This window comes from Gallinula chloropus (assembly GCF_964237585.1).
Source record: "Gallinula chloropus genome assembly, chromosome: 4".
Lineage (NCBI taxonomy): Eukaryota > Metazoa > Chordata > Aves > Gruiformes > Rallidae > Gallinula > Gallinula chloropus.
Genome location: NC_140088.1, coordinates 73096042 through 73109706, shown reverse-complemented (window position 1 = coordinate 73109706; position 13665 = coordinate 73096042). Strand labels below are relative to the sequence as shown.

The window sequence follows — 13665 nt, the reverse complement described above, 5'->3', positions numbered from 1 at the left end:
CCCTCCCCATCCTTCCTCACCCCATCCTACCCGCATGCTGCATAGCAGCAGCTTGGTTGGTGATTGCAGCACTACTTGGGTGGTGGTTGTTTTCATCTGAAAGCTGTACTTACCACTACCCTGAACATCACCTCTTCCACCCCCACAAGCAATCTGCCCAAACATGAAAAGCATTTCAGAAATCACCATTCACTCATTCTTATTAGAGCCCTTTTTAAGCCTAAAAAACTAACTCACACACTCAAGTTTTTTTCTCTATTGGGGGTTTTCAGACCACTGACTAGGATCATCCTTGTAGCATCCAGCATCCAAATCAAGAAGCTGAAACCCTTGCAAAGTGAGCTTACATTTTATGCTTTCTTTAGCTTATGAAGTTCTCTGTTCTTCCTGATGTCAGATGCACTGTCCTTGTCTTCCTACACCGTCTGGATCTGAGAGACTGGCACACACCTCTCCTCTGTGACTCAGAAGACCTGTGTCCTAAGTCAGGCAGGTCCTGCTATTAAGTGTTGTGACAGACCTGGGGCTATTCATTTAATATTTAGGTATCCTTTACCAATAAAAAAGAACTAACATACTTCAACATAGAAAGATGCTAAGAGGTTACACTTTAAAACTGCTGTGGGGATGTCAGATGCTCAGAGTGTAAAACCAAAGCACCTTCCAAATCAGAGCAATACTGAGGTGGTAGATGGAGAAAAATAAGAGCAAAAGAGTTGGCTGGGGTTTAAGCTGTTCTCTGCCTGGCTTCAGACAGCTATCTTTAATCATGAAAAATCAGTGTTTGCTTTTTCCTCTGCCTCTTGGATTTGCTCTTGCTGGTGCCTCTCACTGCTGCTACTCCTGGCATTTCCTTTCAGCAGCTGAATGGAGCTGATGCACCTCTCACCCGTGATACTGTTGTCCCAGAAGGCCAAACAAGTGCCACAAAAACACACCACTATTGTTTCCATCTTTCTGCTACAGGGACTTAGAAAGGTCTAGCCAAGTTTATTTTCTAGCTGTAAAGGCTGAAATGAGTCACATCAGAAACACAAGTATTGGAAAACGGATGAGTGTCCTCTCCATAAGTTAACTGTGAAGAAATGCCTCTGAGCAATGGGCAATGGCTTTTTCAAGCTTCCACCCTGAAGTAGTGCAAACCAGGGTAGTGAAATGGATGAACTGGCCAATGCTTTCTATTCTTTCAGTAACTATTGATATATTAAGAAGGAAGAGATGGAGCACAAAAAAACTCTAGTAGAAGATAGCCATCATTGTTTGGACTTCCCTACCTATAATTTAAACCAGCTGCAGGAGTGAGAGAGAATTTCTGGTTTGGGTATTCCTTAGGCTTGCAACATCAAGGAGGGACGATGTCAGGGGAAACTATCACAAGAGCATTTTACACTGAAACTGTTACCTTGGGGAGCTACAGGAGAGAGTGGTGAGAGTTGTATGTTATTTATTGTATCCCTGATCCCCGCAGCTCTATGAGGCAGACGTTTTTAAAGCTCAATGTAACCTGGGACCAGTAGATTTTGAAAAAGTTTTGCAGAAAAATATCATCAAACCCCTCATCTCTCCAACCCACATTCACTTGTCAACACAGGGTTTTGAATACAACATCATTGTTAGGGGAATAAGAAAATTAAAGAACAGCCCAGAAATGTCAGCAAATTGGTGAGAGACAAGACTGAGAAGCTGAAACAGGAATAGAGCAGGCCTGAGCAAGTAGAAATAAGGAAGAAAGTTTAATAAATAAAACTGATTTACTTGATCTGTCCGTTCTCAGTGTAGGTGGTCCTATAAAACCCAACCAGGGAACCATTCAGCCAGCCTTGAAACTTCAGAGTGAGTATGTAGGGATCATTTTCACCACTGACAGAGAGCTCTGCTTCTGCCTTCATGACTATGTACTCTTGCGGCTGGTAGCCAAAGCAGTCACTCAGAGCAATCTGCTGTCCCGAGGATTTCCGGAGTGTGGGCATTTCTGTAATCTTGGTCTCTCGCAGGTGGAGCCACAGGTAGTTGGTAGATTTTTCCAAAACAATAGAAATACTGACTGTTCCAGTGTAGATGTCTTTCTCCATTTCAGGTTTCATTTCCAGATCATAATGGACAGGCTTGATATAAGTGGGGAGCCTGAAATCTCTCCAGTCTCCAGTGTCATCATTTTTAGGAGGACAGGGACCCAAATCCACTAAGGGAGGAGCATTTGTTGGTTGATCTGTTCCATCTGAAGGTTGCTGAGGTTTAGGTCTGCTCAATCCCACTCCAAGCCCCACAGCAAGACCTACAATGACTACGACGCCACAGATGATTGCCACATGCTTTGTCTTGATGCAGTACCTCTTGGACTTCTTATCCTCAAAATCCATGCCCTCCATCTCTGCTCCTGGGTCTGTTCTTAGAGGAAAGCATTAACTGCAAAAAAGCTTATTAGTCACTTCAGCACTTGCATTCAGTAAACTCAGCAGACTTGGTTTGTACGTTAATTGTACAGCTATAGCTGTTCCCTGCCTGTCTCCCCCACCTTGCTTTCCGTGAGACAATTAATTAAAGACAACACTCATTTGGAAGAAATGTGAAGGATCAAAAGGAGTGCAGCTGGGCTGGGAGATGGAGGGAACCAACACAGACGAGCATTGTTCCTGCCGTGCTCCCCTTATAAGCAGCTCAGCCCCACCCCCCAGCCCCTCCTGCTCTGGCCTGAGTTAAATATAAAACAGTGCTATGTTAATCAGCAGTTAGGAGATGGTCAGATGCCAAAGCTCTGTCAGCAGCTTTCAGAAAGAGTTTGCAGATAGAGTTGTAACTGCTTTAAACCCTCAACCTTTGCCACTACCTCTTCCTTTTTTTCCCTGCTGTGTCTTGTTTAGGTTTTTGAGGTTTGGGTTTTATTTTTACTTTTTCCTCTTACTAGCAAAGATTTCCTTGAACTTCTACCCTATAGTTTGTGAAATGACATCTCCAAAATCTCAAAAAACAGCAAAAAGCACATATATCTTCCAAGGCCTTTTCAACTGTTTCCCCTCTTTTCTAGGTTCATTTACCTCTGCTGAGTAACTCGAGGCAGTCATGGGTGGAAGAATGTACAGCAGAACAATAAATTTTGATCACTGACTTCAAGCTTGAAAATGTGTCTAATCCCTCTCCCAGGGCCAGTTTTCCAGGAGGCTGTTCATAACTGTGCATGCAGATTGGTAGCCTGGAATAGCATTGCCTTGTTGGTCAGCACAATTGCAGTGCTGCCTGTGAACCCTTGCTGTGAGGGACACTTCTAAATATGCAGTTATGTGCTTTATGTACTAAAGCTCTAATTTAGCATTTACTGAGTGTCATCACAATGTGACGCTTCATTGAAACAAATTAATTGAACAGAGCCTGATTCTGCTTGGGGGAACTTACTGTAAGTAAGCCTGCAAGCAAGATGTTGCTAATGCAGTATGAAACTGGAGTACAGCAGTAGTCTTGAACTTGTTTGAGGTTGAACTAAAGGAAAACATTGTCATATAGAAAACTCAATCCCCATATCTCTTAACTCTTTTTCTCCACTTATGGAGCCCACTTGAGTAGATTTTTAATCAGGTATACCATTTTGGCTTCATGCCTCCTGTTTTAGTTTATTAGGAGGCAGATTAACATTGCTCTTCACATCAGTTACATCTCTCTGACTACTTACCCTCTTTTTTTTTTCAACTGGATGGTTTGACTTAGGCCTTAGAATCAGTCAACACATGCTCCAAGTAAGATTCACTGAATCAGGGAAGGAGCTTTTCCAGGATAGACTTCATCCAGTCTATTTAGAAATGCATCTGCTCACAAGCTCTGTAACTTTCCCTTTGAAATATCGCCAGCCGCCCAGTCCACATCAGTACTTTTGCAGCACACAACTATTTATACAGCATTGTGTTTTAAACAGGAACTAAGAAAAGAAAAGGTCTTTTTTTGCAGAGCATCAAGTTAACTCTTGCTCAGATACTTTCAAAAGTGAAAAAACAATGCAAAATCAAAAAGTAAGCAGAAAGCTAAAAATCTGTTTCACATTATGTCTGTTTTTATTGTTTTCCATTTGTCTGCTGTGATCAAAACTCGATAGGACATGGGAAACCAGTGCCCTTTAATGGATTGGGTAAGAATTTAACTTCTAGCAACAGAGCCAGCATTGAAGATCATGGTCTTAACATTTAAAACCATTTCAGCTTTTCTTTTGTTCTGATTGGACAGAACAAGAAGAAAGAGTGAGAATAGATTTAAATAAGACATCTTGAGCCAGAGAAGGCCATGAGTGATGAGATACTAAATGTGTCTTGATTTCAAGCATGCTTTTTACATCATTCCCATTTTCATTCTCCTAATCTGAAGGTGGAAAATGCTGTTTGAGTTTATAGACAGTAGAGCAGGTTACTTACTCAATTATGAGGAGATTTGCAGATTTCTTTGCTGGTAACAGTTACCTCCCTCGGGGAGAGCTAGACAATACATGTGGATGAGCTGGTCCTAAACAGGAAAAATATCTGTGTTTCTTATCCCAAGCCTTAAAAAAACAACTAGTAGTAAAAAACATTACAAGCTAATGAGCAGTGACAAATTAATTAGCTTAACAGATAGCTGTTGTCTTCTGCCAGCTGTCTTCAAGCCTTGTTGCAACCAAAAATAGGTATAATAAATTTCTGATAGTGGTAGTTATGAGCAGAATTATCCCTCCTATATCAGAAATGTTCTTGGTTCCTAACTGACACCATTGGGGTCAGCTAGTAGTGCTAAGAAGCTGCCTAGCTGCCAAGATATCTAGGGATCAATGTCTTAATATATACATCCAAGGATAAGACAGGGATCAAACTATTAATTCCTCTACACAGGAGCAGTAAAGAAGGGCAAAGTTCCCAAAGGCAATTCCAGTGCTTTCTTCTTGGGTATTGTCAGAGAGAGGGGCAGGGAACAGGATCTGCCTCCTCAGAGAGGAGAACATCATGGCTTTCATCAGCAAGGTATAGATACTTTGTGTACCCTCTCCCAATGGGCATAAGATGATGACTCTCAAAATGGAGAGTGGAAGAAAGCTCACCCTAAACTGGCCAAACTTGGAAGGGTTTAAACTGCTTTAGTTTAATTTCTAGAAAACTGAAAAGAGATTAAGGCAATGTTATCAGTCACTTGGATAGTGCTAACATCTGTTATCATTTCTTTGGTGTTGACTTTAATTGAAGTAATTTCATCTTAAGTTAGAATTTAGTTCTTAGTCTGCACCAGAATTACCACACTGCCCATATGGCTACTTGAAATGGAGGGAAAATGAAGTCATCCTGCTCTGTCATGACATTGTTGGTGGGGATATGTAGGATCAATATCTGGATATCTTTTCAGGCAAATACCAGTAATTACAAGAATCCTAATTTTTATCCCCAAATTGTCAGCCATTCATTTCCAGTATCATTTCAAATTTTAACTTCAGAAAATGCACTAAAATTTCTGTAAGCAATAGCTAGGAACAGTGCTAGCACAGATCTGCTGGAGGCATTCAGTTAGAAGTCACATAGTCCCAGAAATCCTAAATTGAAGTGGACAGTGAGAAAAGACCTCTGGAAAGAATAAAAGACATGGAAATAAATGAAGTATATTATACACAACAAAACAGGTAAAGACAAAAAACTCCATTGCAACTCACCACAAAGGAAACTCATGCAATCCAAGTCCATCCTTGGAATAACATGAAATGGTTAGTGTGCCGATGATAAAGAGGTCTTTGGCTCCCTGTGTTCAGGGACATTAAGGCAGTAGGAAGCCAACAGAGTCTAAGGACCTCGGAGTTCCTTCTGTTCTCTGAGCTGCCCCTGCAATGAGATTTAGGGATACCATAATAAATGGATCCTCTCTGCCTCCATCAGGAGAGATTTGTCTCTCTTTAGGCTAAACCAACACTCCTTGTTAGATTTGTCCTCGCCAAAAAATCCAAAAAGGCATGAAGCAATCTGCTGTAGTCACTGCTTGCTGGCAAACCTGCACTTGCAGACTTCTCCCCTGTGGCTCTCTCTCTAAAAAAAAAAGTTTTGGATATTGATTTGAGAAATGTGAAACTGGTTGTGGCATTCCACCGGGTCACAAATGAACTGTGTCAGGAATAGTTCCCTTGTTCAGCTAAATGTATGTCTGATTTTGTCTTCATCTTTGGCTTTGCACACCCTCTAGCAATCATTAATCCCCTAGAGTACACAAGTCTGAGTAATTACTGGCTTGCAGTGGTCCTAGTTCCACTCACAATCATTTCTATGACAGATTTGAGCTACTAAACGAGTAATTTTGGATTTCTGTTGTTTGGAAATGTAAATGTATTGAACCAATTCAAGAAAGGCAGTCAGGATTTCTTCAGTCATAATTGGTTCCCCATTTAAGTCTTTGAAATCTGGCCCCAGGTGTGGGGTAGTTGGCTGCAGTGCCTTGGGAAGACTGCAATGTTTCCTGCTGCAGACTGATAAGCTCCATATATAACACACCAGTTGAAGTGCAGTGCAGGCCCACCACCTATTCTTGGTTCTGCTGTGTTCCACCAGCAGTCAGTGCTGGATGTTTTATTTATCACTAGAGTCAAGGCTGAAAGGATTTATCCTAAAGCCTCTTCGTGAGTAAGTATGGTGAGTTACCTTTAATAGAGACTTTATTTCCTACCTTCATTTCTTTTCCTGTTTCCAATTCCTGGATGTTGACTCTGTGCCTTTAAATGTGAATTTTATCTCTTATACTACTTGTGTAAACAAAGCAAATCAGGCTGCATTTATTTGCTTCATTATAACATTATCTTATCATAAAATCTTCCACTACATTGCCACCAATATGAGCTTGCTTAGGCTTTTTCATTCTAATCATTAACCTTTAATGCAAACCAAGAATAGTGTGGATCCTGATAAGTACAGTTCCAAGTATTCAATTCTAATGTGTTTTATTATTTTTAAATCTTAGTACCTTATTTCTTGTCAACAGTGGTCATTAAAATAGTTACAATTTATGGCTCTGCACTTCAAAGTCTAGCTTCCAATATGAAATTTCTTTTTTGTCTTTAAAAGTATGCCTGAGGAGAGTTCTACTGTATCAACAAAATACAATTTAACTTAAATGGACGTTCTTTTTAAATTCACTCAACATACATCCTGTTTAACAACTTCCTAAGCAAAAGTGAGAAAAACAACAAGCTTTTACAATGGAACCTCTAGGATCTGTTGGGATGCCAGCAGGCCCACAGGAAAACCAAATACTTCAATTTAGAAATTAAGTGAGAAATTCCTTGATGAACTTCTGGAGGCATTTTATTGTCTTAGAATGACAAACTTGCTTTCCATATGCTTCACTTTTTTTTTTTTTCTTCTTCTTCTGTATGTGAATGTGATATCTTAGGAGACCTCCTCTCTCCACTTGCAATTCAGGACACTACTTTAATCAATCAGTAGGAGTTGCAGTTCCCTGAGGTGCCACCTCTGCCCTTGAGCACTGCTGTGTCATCTGGTATGCAGTCACATTTATGTGTTTCTATGTCTAGAGAGCAAGGCATGAGAAGAAAAGCATTTGATGGAGGAGAGGTGTAAAATTTCCTTCCTACCTTGACTGGCCCCAGCCTGAAACTGTTAACCTTTAGGGCAGGCTTATTTGTCCTGCTTTCTCCTTTAGAATTTGGGAGAAGCTTGGAGGATGAATAAATGAAAATAAAGCATTAGTCAGTTCAGTAATGATATCTGCTCAGTGTGCAGTGATAGTACTAAATCCAAGTGTGATATTAGCTTCATTGAGCAGGCAATAGAGATTACTGTGGAAAACAGTATTTTCGGTTGAAGGCACGTTTTCACTTACAGTAAATTGTGGGTTTCTCATCTTATTGAAAAAGATACAGTGGAAATAAAAGAAGGCCTCCAACTAACTGGCAAGACAAACAGAATTGAAGGATCAATCATCCTTTTAATAACTAAAAGAGATTAAGACACCAAATATTGCTCTTTTATGAGTGTGTGCACGGGGAGCAATTTCATACCAGTCCATATCAAAGTACTTGAGAATCTGAAAAAAAAGAACAATAGGATGTGATAACAGTGTAAAAATAATGTTTAATTTAGATTAAGATATTTTACCTATCCCATAACATTAATGACTCTCACAGAGCCTTCAAAGGCTGTAAATATGATACAGAATAGAAGAAAATCTTTCATGATAATCTCACATATCTCATTCCTAGTGGTATTCAGAGAGAAGGCCATAGATGCTGTTTATGAAGCATCTAATGCATGCCACTGAGAAGCAGTGGACTGAGAAGATTTCTGATCTGTTTTTTTCTGCTGTATAAATTCAGACTGCTGAAGGTGCAACAGAAATCATGCCAAGTCACAAAAAAATTGCTCATGCGATTTGCAGCACTAGAGAAGTCTCATAAAAGAAACAAAGTTAATTGAAGAGGACATGACAGTTAAACATTTTGCTCAGTTGGAGATGTAATCTGAGGGGAATTGTCTGTCAACATGTATTGAGGTTACTTCCAAGTCTGTTACCTGTTTGATTTTTGTGACTAGAGTGATGAAACTGGTAAAAGAGAAAAAAATTGCAGTGGCACAAACTGTTTCATTTATCATTATATAAAGAAATCCTTCTTCCCCCTCTCCATCTCCCTCTGCCCACCGCCCCCCCCCCCACCCCCCCAGTAAACAGGATTGGAGTTATATTAAGGCATTTGAAAATGAAGAGATTGGGGGATGAAAGAAAATCCACAATTATAAATCTGGCTTCCTTTCCTTCTTCCCCCCTAGCTGAATCTATTTGCCTGCAGAACAAAAATAGAACAAGATATGTCTTTGGGACTTCAAACACATTTACTTCATCTGTTTTGCCCCACATGGAATATCTCTCTCTTTCAAGGACTAGCTCTATTTTAATCAGTCCTTACCTCCCTGCAGCCACTTCCAACAGCTGCTGCAGTGGTTGAGTAGAGCAGGACATAGGTAGACTAATTCCAGAGCAAGTTCCTAAATCACTCACCATATACACTTCCAAAAACATGACGTGTACTTGAGGGGTGGGGAGGTATATGCACTGGCATACTAGTTAGCAAGTTTGCCTGAAAGGGGAAGTCACATTAGGAGAAGGACTCTGACATGAGCAACACATATTTGATGTTACTTGGGAGCCATGTCCTTTAGAGCAACAAACAGCCAAATGTTTTCACACAGAAAGAATAGTATAAAATATTTTGTTGTATTTTAGCAAACCCAAGCTACAGGATGGAATGGTGTTATACAGCCAGGTATTTCCTGCTGAGCCTTCTTTCCCTTCTCACTTAAATTCACTTCTTTCTTTTCCTTTTCCTCAAACTTTAACAGGAATCTTCCTTTACCTAAAAGAACTTCCTCCCAAGAGCTTCTGGCAATAGAAGCCACAAAAAATACCAACAAACCTAATAAATGAAAATGGACATAAAAGACAACTTTTAACTTCTGTCAAAATGCCTTTTAGAAACACAGACGACTACTTGTATATACTGTTTTCAGGCTACTTCTGAAAGTCAATTATAATAATGTTTCCATTCAGCACAGAGAGAGTAAAGCAGAGAAGTGCATTTGTTACTGAGGGGAACATTTAGACGTAGGATGTTTGATGCTTCTTCCTCACAGAAATTTTTTCAGTTTATATAGTTGCGTTCAAGTGCAGACTAATGGTTTTAGACAGAGTAGAGGCTTGATCCTTGCCTGGTCCGTACATCTGCTGGTATTAGACACAAGAAAAAAAGTAGGACACTAAAAAATGGAAAGGGAGAACAAAATGAAGCAATAGGACAATAATATCAGCATAGTCTTGTAGGCAGGTAGGTATGTGCTATTAATCTGGATTATTCGTCGTCCAATATAAGTAATTCATGCTACATGTAATTCATATTACATGGCAGGCTCTCATTCTGCTGGCTTGCTTCTCATAATATGACACAGGACTTTAAGTGGTGTTCCTTTAATTTAAAGAATTCCCTTACAATATCTTCTCAGCTGAGAAGAGTACTTTACTGGACTCTCGGAAAAAGCAATCGACAGCTTATCAGAACTAATATCTATGCTGCAATCAACAGTGTTTTTCAATTCTGGTGAGTCAGTCTAAAGATTAAAAAAGTCAAAGGACAAACTGTTCAGCATAGTTTTACAATGATCATACTGTACTTTTACAAGAAAAGAAAGTTGTTTCTGAAGCATATACTTAGAGTAACAATAAAGCAAGGTGCAATCTACTTAACTCCTCCTTACACCTTGAGTTGTATGTGATTTTTCGAATGGAAATAACATTTTTGAGAAAGATACATTAGTACAGTGATACATAGCAATAAAAAGCTTTCTCAGAGAAAGAATTTATTAATTTTCTTAAATATATATAAAAATTTATGCATCTAGTTGCCTATAATATACAGGCATCTCTGGACTAGATCTGTCTGCTTCAGTTGGAGGGTCAGACATTTTTTTCCAAAACCTATGCCACCCTCTTCTTTCCATCTAGTTTGGTCCATAATATCCCTATTATTGACAGAGTTGCTAAAAATCTTCAGACATGTGCTGTAGGAGAAAAAAAATTGGAAAAGGAACCGTAAAGATAATCACAAGTCACAGAGAGGCTCAAAACAATACTGCCTTCATAGTCAACTACAGAGTTGCTAATGTAAAAGGACACAGAAACCTATTTCCATCTCCCAGTCCTTCCTGCTTACTATTCCAATTGTCTGTCATCCAAGAGCAGGACAGATACCTGAATTGCTGATATGCTGGGCATGGTTTGCCTAGATTGCAGTGGAGTGCTTCTGAGGATGGGGAACATTTTAACAGCAGTGTTTTAACAATAGCAGGTAAAGAACCCTGAATGTTCTTGACAGAGAAGTAGGAAAGGCTGCTTCTGCTTTGCCAAGGTTGGGTTTGGTTTTCTGAACTGTTATCTTCCTCCAAAAGGTAGCTGCACATGTAGTGCTGGAGACAAAGCAATGTCTATAGCCATGCCTTCAGGCAGACTCACTATAGTTTAACATCCTGCACAAGCTGTTTCCCATGCTTGCTTCATATTTTAAAAAGTGGCCCAGTTTTTAAAGTGTTTCCTAGTGAAACTAAAGTATCCAATCTAACTATGAATCTTCATAATAATAAATAAATAAGAATAAAAAAAAAAGTAGTTTAATTAATACCTCTGTGGAAAAAAAGCAAGCAAGAAGATAAATAGTTTAAAAAAAAAAAAAGACAAAAAAGCAGCACCTGCATTTCAAGGATATCCTGAAAGCATGTATGTATTATATGCTACAGGTCTGCACTCCTGGAATCGTATCAAAACCAGCGTTCCCCTCCGATTATATCTAGATTTGCAGGCAGAAATACAGCCTCATTTTAACAAAAACATGAGTTCTAGTTATGCTTGTTTGAGCATTTGGATTATTGCCATCACCACACTGAGCTGGTGTCTGTGCTCACTTTGTGTCTCCTGCAATATCCTGAAAAAGAGGAAAGTTGTTATGTTGCTTCAGGTCACGCATATGACTAGAAGCAATGTCCAAGTAAATACTCTCTATGGCCTATTAGTGCCTTTTATCTGATGACTCTAAGTGCAGGGCTCAGAGGAGGACTCTGATATCTGGCTCTGTCATTCCACCAGGAAATAAAATTCAGCACTAATCCCACAGCCTCGCCCAGTGCAGAGTGTCCAGCATAGCAGGGATTAGAGCGATTCTCCCTAGTGGTTCTGATCCCAAATTCAGCCCTGTATCACAGCCCCTCTGAGTAGCCAAGTGGGGTACTGTCTGTCCCAACAAGAGATACTGTCTGTTCATACTGTCTGCTAACCAAGTCCTTGGGAAGTAGATCAATTCAGACAGACCATAATTTCTATTGTCTCAGATTAATCTCTGCAAAGATACATACAGTGTCTCCTAAAAACCTTTGCATTCGTCTTTGGGGTCAGTAAAGACTCTCACCCATCAATGCCTTTTGCCAGGGGAAAATTCTAAAACTCAGTTTCTTCTGGGTGTTTTCCAGCACACGTTCACAGCTTTAGGAGTGTCAGAAATCCAAGTACCAAGGGAAAGAAAGTGCTTTTAGGCAGTAAATCACTAAAGCCGCCTCCCCCCTGGGAACAGCATGAACTAGTCTCTTAAATACAGTTCCAAATCCCTTGATCTGTTGGGATTTGCAAGCTCACCCAGAAAGCAAGGGGTGAAGCCAGGCAATGACCAGGGACCAGAGGAAATGTACTCAATTGGTCTGAATAAAAATGCTGGGCAGAGAGTGGTCAAAAGAGGTGGTGGCTAAAGGAGTTTTCTTTCTATGGTGAGGCCTGGTGACTGACTGTGTATCTGCTATGAAGGACAGATGCATGTAAAAATATTTCCCTGCATGGTCAGGTAATGAGGCAGCCTGGTTGGTTTTGATTGTTTTATTTTTGGTGCCTGTGTGGCTCAGTGACAGATGTATAACACTTCAGATTCAATTCCCTTGTGGTAAGGTTACACATCCAGCCTCTTGAGGCCATCTCTCATCAACATAAGGCTGGCCAGGGCCAGAGCCATGTTTATCCCTGTCCCCAAAGCTCTAGATAATGGAATTCCAAAAATTCTGAGCAGTGGTGGAAATGTGGCTCTGGGGGATTTTTGTATCAGATTATGATTTACTTTCCTGTTCCAGCAACTGGAAACCCATGCTGCCTTCCTGAGTTGCCTATCTTGAAAAGGTACTTTTGCTATTCTCATGAGGACAAGCTTCTATTGTCTTACTCTCTGGCAACTTCATCGCTCACTTATAAATAGGAACAGATGTTTCATTCACATACCAATGAAGAACAGGTGTGGAGAATAAAATTATTTCCTTAATTTAGTATTGTTTCCCTTTCTGCACACTAGCTTCTCTGTGAAGGTAATTCACTCTCCTGTTAGCTATCCACTTGAGATGGAGTGGAAGAGCCAGGCTGTGCTCCACACATACTGCCTTGAGAACATCTGGATTTAACACTCCTGTTCCCTTCAATGCCCAGATGTACAAACCAGATGACTTTGCAGCTGTATGAAGGTGGCAGTGAGGGAACCTGAATCAATATGCCCGATTACACAAATGGTATCAAGATAGTGTCTTGTTTCAGACTTTTCCTGATAGTTTTGCAGTATTTTGAGAATAGGTAGCCACAGCTGCTGGCTCTAAGAACAGCATGTTGCTTTAAATGGAAACTGGGTATTCATTTTCAGAGGGATTCCTGTACTATAGTACTGCAATTAGTCTTCTAGATAAAGAGGTTAATAGTTTACTCAGGATTCACCAGTATGTTTTGAAATGCTAGAAATGGTTCTACCTTATTCCAAGTAGTTGGACTTTATTCTTTCATCAGGAGTGGCTTTAATGATTGTCCAATAACACAGAAATAGCATTTCCATTCACATATGGAAAGTGGAGAATGTATAAAAATAGATTGATATGAATGCTTATTACCAAAGAAAGATTTCAAAAAGTTACTTTCAGCTAAAACCCCTCAAAACTGCATGAACAGGGCCCTAAATTTCAAACACTATTTTATTCGGGAGATTACTCAGCACATGACTGTTAATGTCTGTGCTTTAGTTGCATCCCTCAGTGTTGTTTTTGGCCTGGGGTTTTTATTGGGTTTGTTTGTATGTTTTATTTTTTTTGTTTGAAAGAAACCAACAGGCTA

The 13665-nt window shown here is 39.9% G+C and overlaps 1 protein-coding gene across 1 annotated transcript in view; it reads right to left on the bottom strand.

Moving 5' to 3' along the window:
- ENPEP (glutamyl aminopeptidase) overlaps positions 1 to 2369 on the bottom strand; it is a gene marked incomplete at its 5' end in the record, with an annotated part of 31020 nt that extends 28651 nt beyond the window's left edge. Inside the window, one exon of the mRNA XM_084263896.1 lies at positions 1756 to 2369. Coding sequence (XP_084120022.1) covers positions 1756 to 2369 — 614 coding nt within the window. The remainder of the gene's footprint in view (positions 1 to 1755) is intronic.
- Positions 2370 to 13665: the final 11296 nt, after the last annotated feature.